Genomic DNA, 25,409 nt, shown 5'->3' with positions numbered 1-25,409 from the left:
GGTGTTATCAAAATGACCGTCCCCCATTCCCAGGCACTGATCTAGTCTGACAGCAGCGGGCAGCTCCCTTCCCGCCCCCCTCTGCAGACACAGGAGGTAAAAAAAGGAAGCATTTTTCCAACCCACTTTCCTCCATGCCTCAACCCTCACCACCCTAATCAGAGACCAACATGTGAACGCATCCCTCTCAGCTATGTGAACAGTATTAAACAGCAGCCATCTGGCAGGAAATCACAAGTGCCATAAATTTAAGGTGTTTCCAAAGCCAACCTACCTCAAAAGTCACAGTGACCATTCCATAGGTTCCCTTTTCCCTGGTGAGAGTGACCAACACAGGCTCCTCCCTGTCCCTGGGTTCACTTACCACGATGGAGGAAGGCTGTGGGCAAGAGAAAGCACATGCACTTAGGGGTAGGAGACGAGCCAACTGTGCCTAGAACTGCCAACTTGACAGAGGACACTGGGCTGGCCCTTGCCACGTTTTTGGGGATGCCTCATGCCATACTGGAGTGCATGGGCTTGAATCAGGACTCCTGTCCCCATTCCAGCCTCCTGTGGGCACACTGAGAAGCAGAAGGTGATGCCCCAAGTTGCTGGGTTCCTACCACCTATGTGAGATACCTGGATTGAATCTCCAGCTCCCAAATTGAACCTGAAGCAACCTCAGTCATTGTAGGCACGTAGGAAGTGAACCGGTGTATTGGAGTGTGTGCACACACTTGCTGGCTTTTCCTTTCTCTCAAATAGTATTAGAACTCCCTATCAGATAGAAATGACTAACTTCACTGTTTATAAATGACACTGCATTGGAGGTTGTTAAATAGCCACTAAGTTGAGGTTAGCCACATATCCTTTTTAATCAAGACAGTATCTATAAAGATCACATTGGTAGCATACCTTGGTTCAAAGGTAATTTAAGGTACTAACAACATGGCATGCAGTACATCCAAAGCTAGCTTTTTATTTTCTAATTCAGATCACTGCTAAGACATACTGTCTCACTGTTGTTTTAAAAAGGCTCCATTCCAGGAATGGCAGTCTAAGCCTTAGTGGCTAAATTCAGTTGGATTGGCGATAAATTCTGTTTTATTCTAAGAGTTGGAAACAATCCCTTTCAAGGAGGGAATCTATCATGCACATGAAATTCTTTAAAGATAAAAACCCTCTGAACACAGGCCTGGCCAGAGACAGCAATTTGTGATTAACAAAGAAAATAAACTGCTAAACCAAAGTCCAGAGGAAGAAGATGTGTTCTAACCCTTGGGGTGTATTAACAAAAGGGGAAGTCCCAGGGAGGGGATTGGCTACAGAATTCAACAATAGACACTATAGTGCTTCAACTTTAAGCTTCTTGTACGTTTTCCTCGATATTCTTCCCATATACTTTCTCATCTCCCACTCCTTCCAAGATTCAGAGAAGTCTGAGACAAAGCTTTTGTGGGTAGCACTTGGGGAAGTCAAGCGAAAGACCCTTAGGTACAAATCTAGAGACCAGCCAACGGAGGGTGGGAGACAGGATACTGAGTGAGTCAGGTGAAAGGAAAGGTCATCAAAAGGAGGGTAGCATAAGGTAATTGTGATCACACAAAATTTCTCAACTCCGAAATCACAGGGAGAGCCAATGGCCGTTCTACAGAATATACAACAGGATCAGGGCTGAAACAATTTTACTTACATATCAAAAGAAGTTTAACAGCAGCTAAAAGTAGTAACTTTTGCAATAAAAAAATCAGACTGTATAGAGTGACCACTTGAGCCATGAACTTATAAACGTACCATATTAAATGAAATAATCCCAAATGCATTATCATTTGATAATATTTTCACTGAAACACTCCTTGGCCATCCAAGTTTCACATATGCTGGAGGTTTCTAAAATGGAAAACCCAAAAATAAGTTGGAATTTTGAATCAAACCATTTTAATATGATTTGTTCTCAAATTATATTCTGAATATAAACAAAAATATAGTCATTGAATGTAGATTAAGCAAGCATTCAATTTAAGACATGGCAAAGGAATTTCAAAAGGAATAGTTTTTCAAAGTTAAAAAGTACTAATCAGTAAGATTTGTAACATAATTGAATAATTACAAGTCATCTTGCAAGTTACAACACAATTACTAATATTACAAATTAAAAAGGCCATTATGAATGTCTATTCAAATGTTTACTATACAGTACTGCAACTTGTTCCCTAAATCATAAAACCAAATACTAAAGCAATTTATTATAAAAACAGACAGTTTCTTTGCAATGTTTCTATTGATATTCAACAGTTAAACAAAAAAAGAAACTTTCACAAAGACCAAACGTAACTGTTTCAATATAATCTTTACTCTGTAAAGTTTAATCCTACCAGCACCATTATTCAAACAACAATGCTCAATGCCCTCCAGAAAAAATAACCACAATGGTGTTAGCCACTATGGCCTCAAGCAAACATATCAGGTCACAAAACTGAATCAAATCTTAGGCTATTCAAACTTTTTCCCAAGGCTACCCTGAATGTGCTCTAAAGCACAGGGGCCTCCAACTTCCACGCCTGCTTTTGTGTCCCGCATCTTTGAACTCAGAAGTCACGGTCACCCTTTGTGCAGAGACCAGGCATGGAATGAGAGTGAGCAAGGCGAAGGGAAGACAGTTTTCTGAGGCATCTATCATAGGCAAATCCTCAAGGAGCAGAATGAACCCACAAACCAGCTCTACAATACTCCTAAGAGGAACGTTTGAGGACTAACTACACCATGAACCTGCCCAGCTCTGTCTTCTGAGACAAATACGGCCAACTGCCTTGTTTAAGCTCTACAGGCATACATTCTGAACAAGTTCTAAGATTTTTCCACCTTTGACATGAAGGGAGGGAGAAGGACTCACCTGCAATGTTAAGTGAAAAACAAAGGTTTCATCGGGCTCTGGTAAGTCATCGTCACAGACTGCTACATACACAGTCCTGTTCCCTTCTCCAGCAGGAATGAAAGCTGCGGCGTAGGTGTCGAAAAAGTCACCAGTGTCTTCTCCATACAGCTACGGAAAATCAAAGACATGCCCCGCTTACTTAACACAGGATTCAGACAAGCAAAATACTGCTAACTGGAGCCATCCAAGCAAAAATGCACGAATCAGGTAGGTAAGAAAAGCAGAGCTAGAACTACACATATTCCATATGTATTTAACAACTGATCAGAAAAAATGTGTAAGAAATAATCCTCTGGAAACACTTCTTTACATGGAAGGAAAAGAAATGACATAAAAACATGAAAGTTACACTGGAGAATGTCAACTTTTCTGTCCCTAAAATGAGCTGGAGTTAATGCCAGCAAAGCTAAAAACAAAGTTTGTAACTAGAACTCTTCCAAAGAAGCAGAAGACCACGAAAACCTCAGAACATCACGCATGTTGAAGAAATTCAGTTTTGAAGAATGGCTCTCTCCAGAACTCAACCTGAAGTCTATATTCATATTCAACAAGTCCAATAAGACCAATTTCTTTAGCTCTCTCAGCTCCTTGTCAGTACTAACGATTCCACTTTTAGGATTTGATTCTATAAAATCAACATTGCTAAAGAGATTCCACAGGAATGAATATGAAATCATGAAGGAGTAATTTCTCACACAAATCAGAGATTCCACTCAAGCAGCCAAATGAATCATCTAGCTCCTGGAAAATATGATTTGAGATTAATAAAATGGGGGACATATATGCAGAACTTTTGATCAATTTCCAAGTTGTCATTGATCAGAACAAATTAAATCGACTAGCACTTGTCACAGTGGGTAATACTACTAAAAACCTATAATGCTGGATGCTGACACTCAATAGCTCCCTGTTAATAGCCTGGGATAAGCAGCCTAAGATGTCTGAAGTGTTTGGGCCCCAACCACCCACATGGAAGACCTGGGAAAAACATCTGGATTTGGCCTGGCTCAGCCCCAGCCACTGTGGCCATCTGAAATCAGGATGCAAAATCTGCTTTTCCTTCTCCCCTCTTCTTTGACTTGTAAACAAAGAGTATTGTCAAATGCACATGGATAGCTCCCAATGTTCTATAAATCTAGAAGAGGTATGAACAGAATAGTATTTGCTACAAGTCATTGACATCGAGTACAACTCATTGTAATAAAACAGTAAAAAAAAATCCTCACCACTGAAATTGGGAAATTTTATGCTTACTTCAGTAAGAATTGAACTACCATCACTTCTTACCGATACAACTGCAGTCACATTTGCTGGGTTCCCTATTCGTTCGATGACTAGACGGATAACAGTCGTGCTCGTTTCATTAACAACGAATTCTGTTTGCCCCGCAAATCTTATTTCTGTTTCTCCAGCCACAGAGGGAATAAACAAAGCTGAAAGAAGATTTACTAATAAAGATGCAGAGGGCATCCCTATAGGGAAATAAAAAGGCATTATTCACAAATATATCTCACATATCCATTAGTCTGTGTTGCTAAAGAGTTAGTAAGCTCAGATATAAACATGTCACAAAAGCCATTCACATGTGATGACAGAAGTTAAAAAACAGTATCTTCTGACTTTACTATTTACACTTTTAGTTTCTATACCAGAGGAAATTTAGCTTATTAAACATTGACAACCATACTTTAAGAAAAAGCAAAGCAGCAACATGGAAAATCAATTCAAGTCAATCTTTTCCTGCATGAAACTCAAATACTGGGCAAAAATACAACTGAAGTGCCAATAAATTAATTTCTTACTTGGAATCTACATTTTCGCTTAAGCTTATCACATGTGGGAATTTCCAATTTTCCTTTATGGCAAGAAGTGAGCAAACTTTTAATGACAGGGTCGGTTCTTAAGATTTAACTGTCTTCAAATAGCCAGAACCTTGCAAACATGCAGAATTAGCAGACTCAGCAGAGTATAGATTTCCCTTTCTTTCCCAAAACTTCCCAAAGTTTGAGTATTTGAGCCATCAGCATCACTCCTTGCAGCCCAGCATGAAGTATGTGCTTTCAGAAGCAGCAATAGTGCAATGGCCTCTTGAAAGTACTGCTTTGTGATGCAGATGGACCACCAGAAATATGCATAAGTTAGCTCATGGGTCGTTTGGTCCCAAAGGATCAGTCACACGAACGTAACAAGGTCATATGTTTTAGAGCGGATTTGCATTGCCATGTAGCCTACCAGCCAGGTGCTTCCTATTCATTTTTTACCTTGGCCAAGAACAATATACATACATATCATGCATGCAGGGTTTCCACATACAGTTAGGAACCAAACACTTGCATCCTTCATGTATTTTTAGGATTTAAATACAATGTTCAATTATATTTCAACAATGCAGCCTGACATTCATGTGCTTCTGACTACAGAATTCACAATCAGGGCTGCTGAGTTCAACTAGAGTCCAGGAGAGGGACCTGGACTGATGTGGACAGAGATTGAATGAGAAGATGGTAAACAATTCTAGTCTGTGGTTTCCAAAAAAACTCCAACTCCTGGCATAAGAGATATGAAAGCAGCCTGGACTGAGAATAAAGGACACCAGAGTTCAAAGTGAGAGAAAGGGAGAAAAATGAAACTACAGAGCAAGGATCCCGAACTGAGAGCCATTCCCCAAGTGTGTCCTGTGGGACAAACCACTCAGCACCCGTTTTAGGATGCCAACTGTCACTCAAATTCTGACCTTGTTGAGAGAAGCTGTACTCAGGAATGTGCAATGAACAGTTTGTTCTGATGTAACTAGTCCTTAGGATGCTCTTTGAAAAGCACCATTGTGGAATGTGGGAACCAGTGTGAAGCTGTGTCCTGGGGCAGCTCTAAGTTTTCACCACACCCTTAAGGTGTGCAGCTTACTATGACTTCCCCTTAGTCCATCCACATATTCTGACACTGCATTACGAGAGTCCGTGCATGCTGTGAGAAACTGAAATGGAAGAATCACAACAGCAAACAGTGTTGTTAATTGCAAGCTTTCTTTAGGATGCACAGAATCCTACAATGCAATGCCACAACATGTCAGGACACACATGAGGAAGTCTGTAGTTAGGAAGGTTAAGTGTAATCCATCTGACAATACGGGCATATCATTAATCCCATGAGAGCTGCAGACACTGAGGCCAACAGGTTAATCAATAGATGCAATGACTTAGCTAAGCAGACATGGGCATCAGAACAGACATGAACATGGGGAAGGGCCACAAGCAACTCCTCCAAGAGTGAAACCAAGGACACTGCCCTCTGCTAGAACTCACTCAACACCATCCACTATGCCATTTCACTCTTGGCTATCGTATGCTGTTAAGATGGGAGTTCAGTGACATTTTAGTGTGCAATCACATGTGGATAGCCTGCTGTTGACATCACAGCAGGCTGGATCTAGGAGCCGACCAGCATATTCTGTACCCAACCACACTGTCCTGCCTATTACATTTGCTTCCTACAAATTACACATCTTCATCCCGAGTTAAGAGGACAGCTCTTTGGAAATCTTCCTAATCTAAATGCTGGACTCAGAACCCTAACGAAGAAAAGAGAGAAGACAGAACGGGTCAACCAACCATCTCAGCTATGATGGTCTATGTCAATCAGTGGATTTTTCAAAGACCTCATAGTGCTTGGAGTGGCAAGATTGACAGCGATTCATAACTGTTGCAATATCAAAACCACCTGAGCAAGAACCTCAGAGCATGCCCTACACCCGGGACTTGGGGAGGGTGGGAAATTGGGTGGGCCTTCTCCCTTAATACCCCCCTTTTAAACATGAAGGTAACAATATGGAAAACATACTAGTATTATCCACTTTCCTGTAGCCCTTGAACCTTCTTACTCTAACTAAGTATGTAAAGAATGTCAAAATAAATTTTATTAATAAAAAAAAGATGACAGCTCACCAATCTTGTATGTTTACAACCATTAAAACATCTTAAACACGTGCAAAATAAGCAAAACATCCATGAAACTGCTTCATTATGAATCTTCCTGAAAACATGCCCCTTATTCATTCAGGTTATTAATCACTTTCTTAAATTACACTATACTTTTGTTGAATACCTTAAATATTTAGCAGCATCTAATAATGTCAGGACTCATTTTGAGCTCAACTACTGCATTCCTACAGCTTCCCAAGCAATTAGAGATCTTGTATTTAACTCACTAAACTCATTTTAAATTGCTCTACATCAGTGAGTTTTGATTATGCAAACAAGCCTGATTGGAAATACCTCCAAGTGCATGACATCAATGATAATTGCATCTCCATTTCTTTCATCTTTTCACACTGCAGGAAGAGTTTTTGTGGCAAAGTTAGCATTCAGCGAAACACAAGTTGAAGCAAAGCTTAAAAAAATGAAGTTCCCATTAGAAGACAGGCATAGTTACGCAAATGTTGGGCAGTTTGTTTTTCAGAGGGATTTTTCTCTATCATACTCATAATCTTTCAAAAAGAATTCTATTCAGAAGATCACATGAAGAAGACACTACTGATGTTACTAATATTTCAGATTGCTTTTCTAATTAAAGAAAATTTTCACATAACCCAGAGCATTTGTTAAATTTCTTTAGAAAAATCCAAACATATTTAACAGATCATAATGAGCAGGGCCAGCACTTTGCCACAGAAGGCTAATAACAAACGGCACTACTTCGTGTCCTAGCTACTCAACTTCATTCCAGCTCCTGTTTACAGCCTGGGAAAGCAGCAGAGGATGGTTCACGGCCCCTGAACCCAAGTGAGAGACTCAGGAGAAGCCGTCTTGCCATACAGTCTCATCTCTCAATAGATCTTAGTATCTCAAGGTAGGTTTCTTTCTTGCTTCTTATAAACTGAGTAACAGTATGCAATTTTGAGTTTTGAGCTCTAGGCTCTTGACCACAGCCTGGCCCAGCCCCAGCTGTTGCAGCCATTTGGAAAGTGAACTAGTGGATAGAAGACTTCTGTCTTTATCTTTGCCTTTCAAATAAACCTTTAAAAATAAAAGAATTCAATTGATCTTGCAGCAATTCACTCCCACACAAACTTCTCAGTTTAAAAGTGAACAGTCTTGGGCCCGGCGCGGTGGCGCAAGTGGTTAAAGGTCCTCGCCTTGCACGCCCGGGATCCCATATGGGCGCCGGTTCTAATCCCGGCAGCCCCGCTTCCCTTCCAGCTCCCTGCCTGTGGCCTGGGAAAGCAGTCGAGGACGGCCCAAAGCCTTGGGAACCTGCACCTGTGTGGGAGACCCGGAAGAGGCTCCTGGCTTTGGATCGGCATAGTATTGACCCGTTGCGCTCACTTGGGGAGTGAATCATCGGACGGAAGATCTTCCTCTCTGTCTCTCCTCTCTGTATATCCGCCTTTCCAATAAAAAAAATAATAAAAATAAATCTTTAAAAAAAAAAAAAGTGAACAGTCTTAAGTTTCAAAATAAACAACTGAGGTGTCTGAGGACTTACACAAGGACCTGGAGAAAAATGACACATTGACCTCTCAGCATCAGTGTTGTGCATCAATGCTGCAGCAAGCCTCTTCCCATGCTGTGACCACCAGGTAATTAATACTGAAAATATGATCCTAATAGATCAAGCTTTTCAAGTTTAGAATTACTTGAATTCTATTCCCTTTACTAAAGCCCATCCACAACTATAGAATTACTCCTGTGGAACAAGAGAAGTTTCATCATTCATATCATGAATTATTCAGCCTCAACGAATTCTTCATCTGCATCATTTGTATTTAGTAAGTTCCTTCTTCCATATCACAATAGAATATTTGTAACTTAAATTATAAAATGGTACAAGTAGAAGGACTATTTTAAAAGAAAAAGGAATCTTCTATGGGTATTATAGGTGATATGGATTCCTTATTTGTTTTTCAAATACTATATTTACCTTTAAATAGCATGTATGCACTCAGCACATGAAAAAGTGAAATATGAGACTATTCGTAGCACATCTAACTCCATCCCATCTGCCATATGCTTCTGCTACCCATTGTTCTTCACTATTGTCAGCTTCATCAGCATCACGGCCAGCCAAGGCTCACACAAGCAGAGACACGCATGAAGGTGTGGGATAGGTGTTGCTTTGTTCTGCACCTTTCCAAGAGGCTGAGGAACAGACATCCACGCTTCCACACAGACATTCCTGTTGGGGACACATTGACTGTCTCAGCTATCAGTAATACACCAAAACCACTATGGACATTTAGAAAATGGCACTGGAATCTAATCCAAAGACACAGGGGATACCTACAGGAGTCTAATGGAACTAATGAAATACACATTATTAAGCTATGCCTTGATGAAGCTGTGCTACCAGAGATTAATTGGTAATTTCACAGAAGCATGTCTAAGTTCATAATGTCTTATAAAACTCTCAATCATGTCTCAGGTTGTAGCAATGCTTGTGCAGAATTCTTGTCATCATACTTCTAGTAAACCACTGACTCCCAATTCTTACATTTCCTAAACCAATTTATTGACAATATCCAATTTCCAGCAACATTACCTAAATGCCATTTTTTATGCAATTAATGCCTATACTCTTTGCCATAAGCCGAGGAACAAGCCAGTTCTGTGGCAATTCCAATGCAGAAGAAAAGTGGCAAAGTCCCAACAAGGCACCTGCCACCTACCAGCTGGCCAACTTCGGGTAGCCACAGAGCCCTGCGTATCTGCCTCATCTGTAAGATGACGTCACATGTTTTCCCTGATAAAAGCCAACCTTCATGCAAAATACAAGATCAGTAGATTTACAGGTAAACATTTATATGCCCATTCATCTAGAGGAATTGTATAAGGGAAACAAATTTATCTAGAAGATACATTGCAGCGTGCATCTCTAATCCTGAATAAAAGATGGGACTCCCAATGAAACTGTTAAGTACATCTTGACAATAAGATGCTGGACTTTCTACCTTGGTGTATGCCTACAATATCAGAATACACTTAAATGGCAGAATGATGGACTTGTGACTGTTGAAGGACTATTGTAAGAATAGAAGGGAAATAGGAACATGGGGAGGGTGGAAGAGGAAATCCCAGAGCCTACAGAATTGCATCACGAAAAAATAAGTAAATGATGTTGAGACCGACTTTCTCTAGCTATTTGCATTCAGAAGTTCAAGCATACGGAGTCTGATTTGTTCATCTTTTCTATGATTTTAATCGCTCTCACTCCAGATAGGTTCACTGTACTGTTTTTTAAGTTTCACAAATTAATAATTAAGCTTCTACTATTTCTGAGCTCTTGGAAGTCTGGTTTGCCTTGACATATAGCACCAGGAGCACCTCTGGTTTGGATACACACACCTTGATTTCTCTAGATTCCAAGTAGGAGTGTTGTTATATCGATTTTTGTTTTAATTAAAAGTAGTCTTTAGTTCATCTACAATGCATTGCTTTGTGGTCATCATTTTCATTTAGTAACCTTGTCATAAAACCAGATTGTGTAAGCCTAACATGACACAGTAAATAAAGCCCTTGTTCTTCGGCATTACTTGCATTTTGCTGAAGTGAGGTAACTCACTAACAGTAGCCACACTGACCAGGTATACAACATCCAAATGAACTAGGTCAAGCCTTAATGCTTCACTTACAGCCCAGCCTAAGTGTTCTGTCTTTCCTGCTTGTGTTTATTTTCTATTCCTTACATTATTGCTCAGAGCTAGCTTCCTAACAGCCCTTTTTAGATACTCCAGTTTCTAATCTATTGTCAGGCCTCCAGCACTGCAGAAAATTGTTAAAATGAGTCTTACTGCATATCCCAGTATCTGAACATGGCTTGGTCTTCCCCCCCCCAATGCCTACAAACCTCAACCAATTCAAATTCCTAAAACCTAACTCGCATCCCAAGAAGTATGAAGCCAAAGACTTTTGGCCATGAATCTGTTTCTCCATCTGTTTCACTTCACGTCAATTACAGAATGATTTATCAATAAAAGCAATGTTAAAGTTTCAACCCTAATATCAAATTTTTATCATGCATGTTAGGACTGTAAAACACAACCAGGACCCGGCGCAATAGCCTAGCAGCTAAAGTCCTCACCTTTAATGCACCAGGATCCCATATGGGCACTGGTTCTAATCCTGGCGGCCTGACTTCCCATCCAGCTCTCTGCCTGTGGCCTGGGAAAGCAGTTGAGGACGGCCCCAAAGCCTTGGGACCCTGCAGCCACATGGGAGACCCAGAAGAAGCTTCCGGCTCCTGGATTTGGATAATCTAAGCTTCAGCCGTTGCAGCCGCTTGGGGAGTTAACAATTAGATGGAAGATCTGTCTCTCCTCTCTGTATATTTGCCTTTCCAATAAAAGTAAATTAAAAAAAAAAAACACAGAATCAGGTGAAAATCTTCCAAAAGCTACAATTTTTCATTGATTTACACACTGAAAGTTAATGATATCTGTCAAATGTTAAAAAGGTTGTCCTTCAGGATAAAAATTCTGTTCAGGGAGATTTTGGGAGTTTAGGAAAGCAGGTCAAAGATGGATCTAAGCTAGAACGTTTTGCAAGGTCTTGTGACTTGCAATCTTGATTTTAACTCATCTTTTCAGAGAAGCTAATGCCTAGTAACACACTGACCTTACTTCTCTGCCTTTCAGACATGCTTTGTAAATGTACTGTGGTTTTTTCAAAGCACTCTTTCTACCTTACCTCATTCTCTAAGATGTTTTCTATTTTTATTAGAAAGGCAAATTTTACAGAGAGGAGGCACAGAGATCTTTCAACTGTTGATTCACTCCAAGTGAACACCAGGGCTGGAACTGAGCTGACCTAAAATTAGAAGCCAGGAGCTTCTTCCGGGTCTCTCACATAGGTACAAAGTCCTAAGGCTTTGGGCCAACATTCACTGCCCTCCTAGGACACAAGCAAGGTGCCAGATGGCAAGTGGAACAGCCAGGATATGAACGGGTGCCCATATGGGACCCCTGGTGCATTCAAGGCAATGACTTAGCCACTGAACCACCCCCTAGGCCCACCTCATTTTCATACCTTCATCTTCCATTCTTTTCATTTCCAACCTATACATTCCAACCTATGGATAATTAAATGTGTGTGTTTTCTTGCTCTTAAAGGATGTAATGTTTTTTTTTTTTTTAAAGATTTATTTTTATTATTTTTTCATTGGAAAGGCGGATATACAGAGAGGAGAGACAGAGAGGAAGATCTTCCGTCCGATGATTCACTCCCCAAGTGAGCGCAACGGGCCGATACTATGCCGGTCCGAAGCCAGGAGCCTCTTCCGGGTCTCCCACGCGGGTGCAGGTTCCCAAAGCTTTGGGCCGTCCTCGACTGCTTTCCCAGGCCACAGGCAGGGAGCTGGAAGGGAAGCAGGGCTGCCGGGATTAGAACCGGCGCCCATATGGGATCCCGGGCGTGCAAGGCGAGGACCTTTAACCACTTGCGCCACCGCGCCGGGCCCAGGATGTAATGTTTTTATTACATGTTGCTTCTAAGTGCAGCCCAGGTTGTTTAAATGCATTTACTCAGGTTGTGTAAGTGCAATTAGATTGTTATGGCTGTGATGTAATAAGAACTGTTTCTCAGAATTCTTAGTAGGCCAACATGGATGAATCAGCCTTTAACACCAATGGTACACATGTGTCATCACGTCATTTCTCCAAATTCTTCTGAAGACATCTTGTGTCATGTGGATAAGCATTCAATGCCACCTCCCCAAGCTCTACTAACTCTTATACTCCCAGAATTCCAGTGGGTTTATATTTCTGAAGGAGGGTCTGGGTATATTGCAGACAACAGAGTCCACTGTTACTAAGCTTGGCACAGAGTTCCCTGTCTAAAATAGTCATCCACCCTCTGGGCAGGTCTGTTGCTTCAGCCTGTGGACCCTGAGACATCAGTTAGTAAATCCTGCAGAGAAAAGCCATTCCACTACCCATCCCACCTCACCCACACTATCTGTAGGCCACAGGTCCCCAAATTCTACCTGAAGCTATAGAGCTTCCGTCTTCACCTTCCTGCCCACAAGTCTCAAGGAATCTTTGCTGTTAATGCTGTGGTTCTGTTGACCATTCACTCATGCATGAGCTCCAGAATATCCTTACTGTGCCCATACTCAAGGCATTGTCTGCAGCAATGAACACAACTATAATCAAGACATTTAAATACAGTTTAATTCTCAGCAAGGATTTCCTAAGAAAATGCAAATCCTCTTTTGGGCAGTTTTAACTTCCCATTCGTGACATGCTCTCCACACATGAAAATGAGTTAAGCATCCTACATCCTAATGCATTGGAATTAAGACTAGTTACCCTTCTCTATTCCATTACTGCATCAGAAATCCCATCAAACTGACACTCCACTCTTAATGTAACAGTGAAGATACTCCATGGATTTTATTTCCTTTCCCTCAAAATTTTCAATCTCCACAATTCTCTATCTCCAAAACCCACACTTCTGAGTAATGTGCATCTGTACCACATTCCTTAAGATGTGACTCCATTGAGCTCTTCCTTTCACTTTCCTGCTTACAGCTCCACGCCTTCCATTTAGCAATCTTAGCTTTTCCCTACTTTTAAAGAACTCCCAATTTCAACTCATTCACTAAAAAAGCTCCAACCAGTAATTCAAGGTCTATTGTAACATCAGATGTCCATTTTGGTCAGACTGCTACTATAAAATATGTTTAAGAAACACAGTATATCCTCTAGATTATTCAAAAGGCTGTAAAGGCCATAGAACAATGTTTCCTATCAAGACTGATTTACATCCTGCAGAAACAGGCTCATTTTGCAGCTATCAGGACAGTTTATAGCAAGCTTTGAATTGACATAGGTAGTAGTTCTCAAAGAAACTTCCCATCCAACTCACCGAGCTTAAAATTCATGCTTGTGACTGTGCTAAGACCCAACACAGATGTGTCAACGGTCCCTCGAACCAAACTGTGGTAACTCCCAACCACGCCACACAGTCTGTCTCCTGCACCCATAACCAAAGTGAAGCGAGCTTCCCTCTTGTGACATTCATTAACTTCATATCAGCCCCCAATCTTGCTTTTTAAAAGCAGAAATTCTCCAAAAAATATTATGTCATTTTTAAGTTACTACACAATTCGAAGTTGCAAGTTGTAGCATGAAATACTTCAGTATATGAAGAATCAGCAAATATGTAAATTTTATGTCTTACCATATTAATCTAAAATTTAAGTAATCTGCATGAATTGATGTACAAATATACTCACAGGAAGTATTGAAAGGACACTTTAAGCCTCTATACCTGACACTGACAAGTGATTTTGGTGCTTCTCTGTTCAATTCTTACCCTGAATATGATTTACTTTTATCATTAATCATGATTTTAAAGATCAGAATCCCACTAACTAGAACTCAATCTTAACCTTAAAACCAAGTGCATTGGGGTAAGTGTTCAGGTTCAATAGGTTAAACTTCCCGAGACAGATTCATACAATGTTCCACTTCTGATTCAGCTTCATGCCCATATGCCTTGGAGGCAGCTGACAAAGGCCATCAGGTGCTTGCCACACTCGTGGAAGACCTGGATCAAGTCCTCAGCCCAGTCACAGCGATTGCTTGCATTTAGGAATAAAGCAGCTGACAGAAAATGTCTTTTACCCGTCACTGTTTTGAGTAAAGCAGTGCTTTTTAAATAACGTCATTTAATACCCTTAACACTAGCAAGTCCAACCTTGCCCTTAAATTAATGCATTCTCAGTTCAGAAGCAAAACAGAATTTCCTGTTTGAAATACTGAGGTACAATGTGCAAGAACTGAAAACCAGTCTCAGATCATGTCATACTTTGCCCAATCTAGGTCTTCCTCATCTTTCCATCCCCAGGCTCCGCCTCAGCTCACATGCTTCACATCTTCAGCCAAGTCCTTTCCACCTAGAACACAGCTTTGAAAACACGAAAACTCTCAAGTGAGAATCTTCACTAAGATTCACTGTATACATCAACTACAATAGCTTTCATTTTCCAAATTTGCCTTAGGAGTTTTGGTGTCATAAACTGAAATTTTGGGAGTCTTTCTGAAAATAGGACTCAGACTTTCTCCTTTATTTTGCCTTTAATCAATACAAGTCTAGGGTGCCAAACACTTTGAAGTTCATCCCAACCACTCTTCCCTGAAGTAATTGTCCCTTCAATCATAACAGGCTGCATAGTGGGTTAAAAAAAAAAAAAAGATACCTTCATTTTTCATTTTGGTTTTTATAATTCATTAAATACTGTTTCTTATTCTTTAAAGTTAACATTTAAACCTGGCTGTTTCTCAAAAAAATACAGATGGAGAAAGACACACACGAAGAGATGTTCTGTAGCACCATTTAGCGAAATGCAGATCAAAACAATGAGACACTATGTACTAGCATGGCTCGAATCAGCATGAGGTAAGAAACAAATGTTGGCCAGAAACTGGAAAACTCAATCCCTGGTAGTTAGGAGTGTAACTCTTCCACCCTCCACTCATGGTAGCATCATTCAGTGTAACAGAAGCCAAATACCAAACAGTTGATAAGCCAATAAATGCAAAACAGCCACACAATGAATTATTTGTCAATTTAAAAGAGGCATGAAATCAGGGCTGACATCACATAGGTTTCAGCCTCTATCTGAATGTAGGTCAGCATCATATGTGGGTGCCCATTCAAGCTCTGGCTCCTCCACCTCTGATCCAGCTCTCTAACATTCCTGAAAAAGTAGCAGGAAATAGCCCAAGTCCTTGGGCCCCTGCACCCACAGACTCAGGAGAAATCCCTGGCTTCAAACTGGTTTACTTTCAGCCATTTGGGGAGTGACCTAGGGGATGGAAGATCTGTCTCCCTCATTTTACGTCTACCTTTAAAATAAATGAATCTGAAGAATCTTAATATCACACTAAGTAAAAGAACTTGGAGGGGAAAAGTCACCTACTACGTAGCACTAATGTGAAATGTCCAGAGCAGGCACATCTACAGAGTCAAAAAAACAGCATCCCATGTGCCAGGATCCATGAGGTGGAGGAGGGGGGATAGGGTGAGCAGCAAGTGTTGTAGGCACAGGGCTTCTTTACAAGGTCATGATAATGCTTTTGGAATAGACAGTGGCTATGGTTGCAAAGCCTTGTACATACCAAGGAATTGGGGCTTTGTGGACACAGGAGCTTCATCTCAATGGAAAGTGAATCCTGTTCTGTACTGCCAACCAGCTCAGCCTCCAAATTTAACAGTTGCAGCCCTGTAAACCCAATACATGTCTGAGATGACTAATCTGTCTCTACACCTTTGACATAAGGCTTTCACTCTGGGTCCAGATAAGGCTAACAGCTAAAGTCCTCTCCTTGCATGTGTCAGGATCCCAAATGGATGCTGGTTCTAATCCTGGCAGCCCCACTTCCCATTCAGCTACCTGCTTGTGGCCTGGGAAAGCAGTCAAGGATGGCTCAAAGCCTTGGGACCCTGAACCTGTGTGGGAGACCCAGAAGAGGCTCCTGGCTTCAGATCAAAGCTCAGCTCCAGCCATTGTGGCCACTTGGGGAGTGAATCATTGGACAGAAGATCTGTCTTTCCTCCTCTCTGCATATCTATCCAACGAAAATCTGAGAAATAAAATACGTAAGTCCTTCCTGCTGCCTCTCTACTCCACCGTTTCTCCAAGTTCAGCCATGTCTCACTGGGGACAGACCACTGTGCAACCTTCACAGTGTGGAGTGCCAGAGGCCTGGGGGTTCTCCAATTCCTCCGTTTCTCAACAGTCTTCGAGTTGACTAATACACTAATGACTAATGACAGCTGCTTAGCTTTCTCTAACTGCACAATGAAAATATAGACAATGTAATTCATGTATTTCCTCACAATTGTAATGAGGACATGCAAAGCTCGTATCAACCACATTATACCTATTTTCTGTTGAACCTTACTAGAAAAATGAGAACTGAATTTTAATTTCCAATTACATAGATACCACTATGCAACAGTGTTGCATTCAAAGATGTACTCAATTAAATCACTGCCCCATGACATGGATTAAAGGATAATATCAATTATCCTAATAAAAGGATTATCACAATATGCAGTAGTTCCTTCAGAGCAACACGAGTTTATGCAGAAAGTATGTTACCACCACCTAATTATCAAAACTTCAAGTCAAGAATGCTAACAAAATCTTATTTTCAATTAATGCACAAACAAATCCTTCAATGATTTCTACAACACAGCTCAGTTGTGGTAGCCCTTAATCTTTTTTTACCCATGTCCCCTCACAGCATTTTTTCTGCATAAAGAGAGCAGAGTCAATATAAATAAGAATGGTTGCTGCTTTGTTCATGTCGAGTCATCTTAGCTTAATCAATGCCAGTATATACACCCTCTATTTATTGCAAGAGTCCAAGGAGAAATACATTACTTGCAAAGGCACACAATGCCTTCTTGGAGTTGCATTTTACTTGAAGCTATGCTCTATCTTTCAACCTGGACCACATTTCAATAAGGGCTATTCATAATTACAATCGCAGCCTTATTAGCTTGGCATTTCATTGTCCTAGCCCTGTGGCACCCTACAGTTGAAGGCAAGGAAAACTGTTGATTAGTTCTTTAAGATCAGCAACAATAACGATGCTGGAGAGGGCCACACAGAGGATTACATGACAGCTAGTACACAACAGCTTCAGACTGAGAGCAGCAAATTATAAGCCCAAGGACTTTATTGCATGTAACCAAATTGGCTGGTTGAAATGTTAATTGCCCTTCAGCAAAACTACAGACAGAACCTTCGGCTTCAGAAAATGAAATGTGTCATTACTCCACTTCTGCACCACTGTCTTGCTGAGAATCATGTGAAATCTATTCATAAAGGTAGCTCTTTACCCAACCTTTAAAACGTGGGAAATGTATTTAGCCCCCACCAGCCCCTCCATCATGGCTGTGCCAAGACAAGATGTGAACAGATGGTTAGATTAAAGCTGGGTTAAGCCCCTAATAAAGTAAAGCATGAAAGAGTTCTGTGCTCACATGTATGAGAAAATACGCCTAAGAAAAAGCTGGGAACAAACTTAGAAAATTAATCAATCCTTAAAGCAGAGATGTTTGACAGTAACTACATTTAAATACATATGTTAAAGAGCCATCATTTATCTCAAAGACATAAACAATTTCCATTTACCCAGAGTGATTTTGTGCATCCGACAGCCTGGGTTTCAACTACTATAAGAGGAAATCTATTTTAGATTTGCAGAATCTTGCGTGAATGGGGGAGAAATGCCCTTATCAACATCCATCCCTCGTTTCCAGGGACAGCCACACTCACGCCTGGCTGCACCAGAAAAGGGGCCTGGGACCACCTGCCCAGTGACTGTGGGAGGGACTCTGGCTGGCATTTTTCAAAGTGTATAACGTGTCACCGCGGAATCGAAAGACACAGCCTTTGTGCCCCAACTCCAACCATCCCCAGCCCTGCCCCATCTCTACCAGGGCAACAGTTTGAGTGTTGTGGCTTCTTGTGTGGTCTGACACCTACCTTGGCATACTAGGGAACCCTCCAGACACATAGATGCCACCAAAGTCCCCAACCCAGATCCTTGAAGGAAAGAAATAGAAGCAGGTGAGAAAAACTGAAGTCCTGCTTCATTCTCCACCAAGTAGTCTGAGTCTAGCTCATTAAGTTTATCTTCATTTTTCAACAAAGACCTATATTTGCAGAAAGTCTGAACTGCCAGGGAGTGACAGAGCACCAGCACTACACAGACCTTTAAGCTGTCACTGGTGCCAATGAATAATTCAGCCCGCAGACTGATTCCACAGGAGTTAATGGAAGAGAGACACCCACCGGATTGGTCACTCACCAAAACTGAGACACAGGAGTTCCTGGCAGTTTTTCCCGATTTCCACATGGTTTTTATTTCCTATCTGACTCCATTACTACCTCTGCCATGGGGAGGAGGGGGAGTTTGTTGTTTCCAACAAAAGGAAAGAGGACAAGGAAGACATACTGAATTATGTGATAACTGCGATTCCCATCCAAACTTCCCCCCAACCCCCCAAAAAAACAATCAGGGAAATACCCATGCAAATGTGCCCACAAAAACACAACGTTTATAATCAAATGCAACAGTCACCCAAGGAGCTTCACACGCTTTATACCAACTGAGTTCTGCAATTCCCGCCCATGCACAGTACACAGTGATGGTACAAGTGTTCCACCGCGCAGACTTTTGATCCAGCACACGAAATGATCAGTCACCGACAAAGTGACTCAATTCAGTGAGCACTCAGAACTCAAGTGCTAGCCACACATACGCTACAGCCACTGCACTCCAGGGTTGGGCAACCTCATCGGGGTCATCTTGGTGGCAAGAGGTGGCACCTGCTTAACTGCCAGTGAAACAATCAAGCTAACCAGTTAAGGATGCTGCTCAATAGACTCCAAGAAGTTACAAGCAATTAAGACCCAAACAGAAAACAGGGCAAAGGACTTGATGTGCTTTTTACATTTTGGGTTTCTATTCCATCAAAAAACGAAAAAGCTCATCTTGTTAAGCTCCTAGTTTTCCACTAGCGCTCAGGGACTTCGTGTTGTGTTCATGGATAGTTTCTCAACTAGGAATCACATCACCCATTTTGCAATATTTGTTTAAAAAAAAACAAACCACCATGCACCTTCCAGGGCATTTTTACTATACTTTCTTCCTCTGCACATCACTGCTAATAGCTATTCTCATTGCCATTTGTGCCTAAATCTCATTATTGCTGAGGAATAACACAACTGACATTCAACATAAAATTATTATTAAGCTAATTAAAGCTGATATGTTATTTCTATACATGATGGCCTCATAACTCAGTTAACATAATGTAACTAAACCCCAGTACTGGCCTACATCTAAGAGTACTTCAGTTTTATAGACTTTTCACTTTTTTTGATTTACTTGAAGAACAGCCTCCATCTGTTGGTTCCCTCCCCAATTGCCTGCAATCACCAACACTGCTCAGGGCCAAACGCAGACACCTGCAGCTCCACCTGGGCCTCACAGTGGTGAGAGGACTCAAGCACTGAACCTTCATCCGCTACCTCCAGAATACACAACAGCAAGAAGCCGAATGGGAAACAGACGCAGGACTTGTTCCCCAGGCACTCTGATGCCAGTACAAGCATCCTGGCTCCCCACAATGTGTCCCTAAGTTCTATTAACACTCCAAACAGGGCAGGTGCTAGAAGCACTCTGGGAAAACTCCTTTGGCTCTCACTAAAGAACATTCTGCCACAAGCTTATCCATGCCTAAGTGTTATGGTATGCACGTTGATAAAAGCGCACCATTCACAGCCTGGATGTAGTCAACATGGTAACCCATTATAAAGGGCTTCTCAAAATTCAACACACAGCAGGCATTCCGGGCGGTTCTCCTACACCAGAAATGGAACTTGGTCTTTGACACCATCTATAGATGCACTTTGTTAGTCTTGCCACTTTTCAATGGCTGAAAAAGTCTTTGCAATCACCGAATCAGATCTTTTAGTAACTGAAGGCCCAGAAGCACAGGATCTTTGCACCAGATCTTTCGCTAAAAGACAACAGGATTTAAAAGCTACTTAGTCGTTTCACATCAGCGGACCTTTGCAGAGATTTTTGAATAACGCTTACATGTTATGTTTAAACTTTAACCTAATAATAATGCATCCTTATGGTTTTAATATCAACCAGAGCACAACTGATAAACACTACAGAGATTTTTAAGTTGGCGTACTCTGAAATGTGACGAACTCATTTAGAATAAAAGTTATCGAAATAGCCTTATTGTCTTCAAATTAGCCTTCCCCCCGCCAAAAAAAAACACTGCAGTAATTCAATATTCATTTTAGGGTGAAAAAAAAATTGAACTATCTTGAAGTTCCAAAAATGCATAAACTCTTGAGACAATTATTCTGAAACTACAGGTTAATCCCAAACTCCTTGAAATATACTTAGCCACAATTCTTCTAGGCCCTAGTAATTCTGTAATATAAACGAAGTCCTTAGCTTATCCCAGTCATCCCATTATTACCAAGTGCTCCTGGTGCACTTTGTTCCAGCTGGTTCATAGCGGCTAGATTTTTCAATGAACTTCAAGATTCCAGCCCCAGACACAAAGGGAAGAGAAGGGAACCTTTTTCTACGCTCGTTCACGTCTCACCCCGAAGTCATGTAGCTTTGGGAAGGGCAAAGAGGAGCCATCAGTGAGAAGCCGCAGCCTCGGTCAGCGCGGCCCCCGCCCGCCGCCCCCGTGCTGTTCTCGCAGTCCACGATGAGCAACAGGTGCGGCAGCAGCGGCCCAAGGCACCACTGCTGCCGAGGCGCTCCCAGACGCCAGAACGCCCTCGCTCATGACCTACCTGGCCCCAGGGACCCCGACATCCGCGCGCGCCCTGCGGTCCCCGCCAGTCTGTCTCCTGGCACGCTGCGCTCCTCCCGCCCAGATGCCCGCACCGCGCCGGGGCTACAGCTCCTTTCTACCGCTATCCCGGTAGGCAGGGGCTCCATCCTCCTCGCCCAGCCCCTGCAGCCTCCCTCTGTTCCAATAGGACCCGCTGCTCCCGGGGCTCCACTCACCTGACCAACAGAGCGGGGGTGGCCGCCCACGGCCGCGCGTCCGGCTCCGCACAGCGGGCAACCAGGTCCACGCTCCGACGTCGGGAACACCCTGCCTGGACCATCTCAAATGGACTCTTCCAGCAGCGGAGCGCCTCAGCAGATTTGCCCCAGCGTCCTGGCTTGGCGGGCGCATCCCGGCTTCAGCGGAGGCGGGCGCGTTGCAGTCTCCTTTAGCTAGACTTCTAGCTTCCCACTTGGGCATAAGGAGCCCTCCCTTCCCTCTAGGCAAGGGGCTACTGCGCCCTGGCTACTCACTGTTGACAATACCTACATTTCCTACTGGAGAAATGAGCACCACGTCCCGAGTTTTGCTTTGTCTCTAAACGGGTATTATCAAAGCACTCGGATGTGTCCACGCCAGGAAAACTTGAGCGATGAGAACAGCTGAAGCGAGGAGTCAGCTCTCACACAAGCTCACTGAGTAGAGGTCTGAACTCAACAGCCGAGATGCTGTGTGTTGGTCTCCGTATTTATACGGTAGCCTGCTTCCTAGCAGGTGGATCAGATCAAGTGTGAAGAACTATGCCTTACAGCATATGGTACACCTGGCACCGAGCAACCCGCCCCCCCCCCGACTAATTTACTATTCTCACCCGTAAACCTAAAGCTGACCGTTTCATAACATCACCTCAGCGCTGTGCACTGGAGATGCAGGTTAACAGATTAGCAGTAAAACACCACCTTACCATTTTCTTCAGGATAAAAAAGCCCACAAAGAAACAGAAAACAAACCAAGAGCCAATTGAGTGGCTTAGATAAAGGCAGAGCCAGGGCTAGGTCCTAGGTCTCCTGATTCTGAAGGCAACAAACAGGTGTCCTTACTAACGCATGAGAATAGGATTGTCTAGGTATTTGCTGCAGATGGCCAACAGGGGTACCCAATTAGCATTGCCCTGGGCTGTTACTGATTACAACTTCTCAAAGCTGCAACACCCAATAAGTGGGTATCCATGGTAAAGGTTATCCAGGCAAAGGCCACACCTGAAGACGCTACCGAAGGTAGTGAGAAAAGAAGTCCAGATGATGTGGGAGACGGAGTAGCCTCCCCACTGAGGCTCAGATAGGTTGAGTGGGGGCTAGGAGCTGTAAAGGCATGCTGCTGGAGAGAGAAATGAAATGTCAAGAAAACCTAAAATCAGAGAATTAGTCATTCATGAAGCCCTTATGTCAAACAAAACAATAACATTAGGGAGGAAAAAACCATTTTCTACTGATTGTTTAAAATGTCTTTGTAAACTAAGTATCAATCCACTTTGTCAATACCTTGACTAAACTCTGTAACTATTGCCTTAATTGTTTAACATCTTAACAAAGATTGTGTCTGTCCATCAAATATTCCATCATAGTCCTGACTGCACCAGTCTTGAAATTACACATATTCTTCGCAACCAGACTGGTTCAGAGCACAAATTCACTGTGTGTGTGCTCATACTGGGCACGGGGTTAGGGAAAGAGGGCGAGTGAAAATTTCTACCAGGAATCTAAGCAACCCCTGAACAATCATTATAGAGTGCTCCAGAATACATGATCCTGCAAGTCCCCGTGGGGAGAGAGACCTCTCAAATACAGCCCTGAGTTCATTGACTTCGCCCTCTTTGGGGCAGTAAAATTTTGATTACACAAAAACATGCCAAAGCCAAAAAAAAAAAAAAAAAAAAGAAGAAGAAGAAGAAAGAAAAAAGTCTCGGAGGGAGAGGATTGCACCTAAATCCACATCCCTGACACCAGCCCCAAGTGCCCACACGATTCTGTCCTTCCTTCCCTGCCTCACTCTACACTCAACTCAACTTCCAGGTTCACATCATTCTTTGACACCAACAGTCAACCAATCCCACTACTACCCGTGCTCCAGTCTCTCCCTCTGCCTGGCATGCTTTCCTGGGGCTCTTCCCATGGCTGGCATCCCTCGTTTCATGGGGTGGCTCAGCCATGTTTTCCTGAGGGATGCTCAGTAACATGTTACTTAACAGCCATGCGCCTCCATTGCCCTGTTCTAGTGGCCTTTTATCCTTTATCCCTGTTAAGTGTCTTATCTGCTTAGTTGCTGTTGTCTGAAAGAAAGGAGGGAGGGAGAGGGGAATGTGTGTGACTCCTAGAGAGTTCTGTGGGAAATCCAGCGGACTGCTTTACCAAAGCTTGTCTGGTCTCTGCAGTTCATAACACACCCTTAGATAATCCCATGTAAAAACAAGTGTGTCTCTTTGGTTATTCAGTAGTATGTTACTTAATTCCACGGTGCTACAAATTTGTTTAACTTTATTCCTGTTGATGATTTTGAATTATGGCTTCTCATTTAAGGAAATGTATAGTAACTGTGTAATGGAGACTATCATATCCAGATGTGAAGATACACTGCAGTATACATCTCCACTTCCAATTCAAAGATGGATTCCCAATCATACTGTTGGATACATCTTGACAACAAGATGCTGGACTCTCTGCCAGTGTCTGTACCCGCAATGTCAGGATACACTTCAACAGCAGATTGATGAACTTGCGACTGCCAATGAAGGACTATGCTATTGTAATAATATGTGAGAAATCAGTTAGGGGGGAAGGGAAATCCCAGAGCCTATGGAATTGTTTTATAAAATTAAAAAGAAAATAGAAGGGGGGAGGTAAAAACAAACAAAAATGTGTGACTGAGCCAGAGAGTTTGCAAACCTCAGCCAGTTTCAAGTCATGCTTTGACAAGGAAGTGAGTAGGAAAGGATGAGGATTTCTGGGTACCAGGTGAAGGGCTGTACGAGTTCTATCTGAATGGGGAGGAAAGCCATTTTCATCCAATTAGTCTCTCCCTTCCTTCCCTGAACATCTCATTCAGTGCATGTACTCTCTCTCACACTCTCAATACTTTTAGAGGCAAGTGTTTAAGATTTTTTAACATTTATTTTCATTTTACTTGAAAAGCAGAGGTGCAAAGAGACAAAGGAAGATCTTCCATCCTCTGGCCCACTCCCTACGTGTCCACAACAGTCCAACCTGAGCCAGATTCACTGTGTTAGGGTCAAAGAAAGAAGGTTGCTGTGACGGAATTACCGTGAAATTGATGAGGACAGGTGTAGAGTGAGGCAGGGCAGGAGGAACAGGATTATACGGAGGATTGGGGTGCATGTGAGGACTTTGGGTTTAGGTGCAATGGTCATTTCCTGAGCGATCATAGTATTTCACAGCAGCCACACTGCTCTGTCAGAGTTGAGCTGAAAGTACCGGCTGTTTGCCATGGCTGTGATCAGTGAAAGACCACAGCTCTGCGCAGAAACCTTCACCACTTACATGTCCCCTTCCCAGCATGCCAGCCCTCTACACAATGCTTTTGTTGTTGTTGCTTTGTGTTTTCTTTGGCACATTCTTCCCCCAGAACTTCCAGGTGGAACTACCCTTCTACCTTGGCTGGCTGTGCTGTGACTAAGATACCAGAAAATCTATGTAAAAACGGTTCTAAACTTCTTTTCCTAAGATAAGAAAACCTATTCTATAAAAATATGAGAAAGTAAACACTCCACACTACAATCTGTCACAACTCTTCAACTCTGTCATTATAGTGTGAATATACATACAGACAACATATAAGCAGATGAGCATGATGATGCCAATAAATCTCACTTCAGAAAACTGTGGAGCCAGAAATGGCCCAAGATCTTGCTGTTTGCTATCTGTTTACTCAACAAAGTGTTTGAAGGCTAATGATATAGTATGTTTCAGAAATATAAAAATGAATACAGCAGAAGTTATTGCACTGTCTTATGAGAGCCCTCTATGAATTATGTAGTAAATAAAAAAGGTCTTCAAAAAGTCATGAAAATGCATATTATGAAAAATCTATGCATAGATTTCAAACACTTTTTGCACCAAAATTAACTTATCTTTTAGTTCCATTATTCTAGA

At 42.2% G+C, this 25,409-nt stretch overlaps 1 protein-coding gene across 1 annotated transcript in view; it reads right to left on the bottom strand.

Annotated features, from left to right (window-relative positions):
• Positions 1 to 21,654, bottom strand: part of ADGRV1 (adhesion G protein-coupled receptor V1) — a 366,107-nt gene extending 344,453 nt beyond the window's left edge. The window contains exons 1-5 of the mRNA XM_040985862.1: positions 21,480 to 21,654; positions 4,205 to 4,389; positions 2,876 to 3,025; positions 1,777 to 1,872; positions 275 to 379 (exon numbers count right to left, since the gene is read on the bottom strand). Of these exons, the coding sequence (XP_040841796.1) occupies positions 275 to 379; positions 1,777 to 1,872; positions 2,876 to 3,025; positions 4,205 to 4,389; positions 21,480 to 21,654 (711 nt within the window). The remainder of the gene's footprint in view (positions 1 to 274; positions 380 to 1,776; positions 1,873 to 2,875; positions 3,026 to 4,204; positions 4,390 to 21,479) is intronic.
• Between the last annotated feature and the right edge of the window lie 3,755 nt (positions 21,655 to 25,409).

Source organism: Ochotona curzoniae, unplaced genomic scaffold, assembly GCF_017591425.1.
Source record: "Ochotona curzoniae isolate NIBS_2020 unplaced genomic scaffold, NIBS_Ocur_1.0 contig_4501, whole genome shotgun sequence".
Lineage (NCBI taxonomy): Eukaryota > Metazoa > Chordata > Mammalia > Lagomorpha > Ochotonidae > Ochotona > Ochotona curzoniae.
Note: the sequence above shows the minus strand (reverse complement) of the source record. Positions and strands in the feature narration are given on the sequence as shown.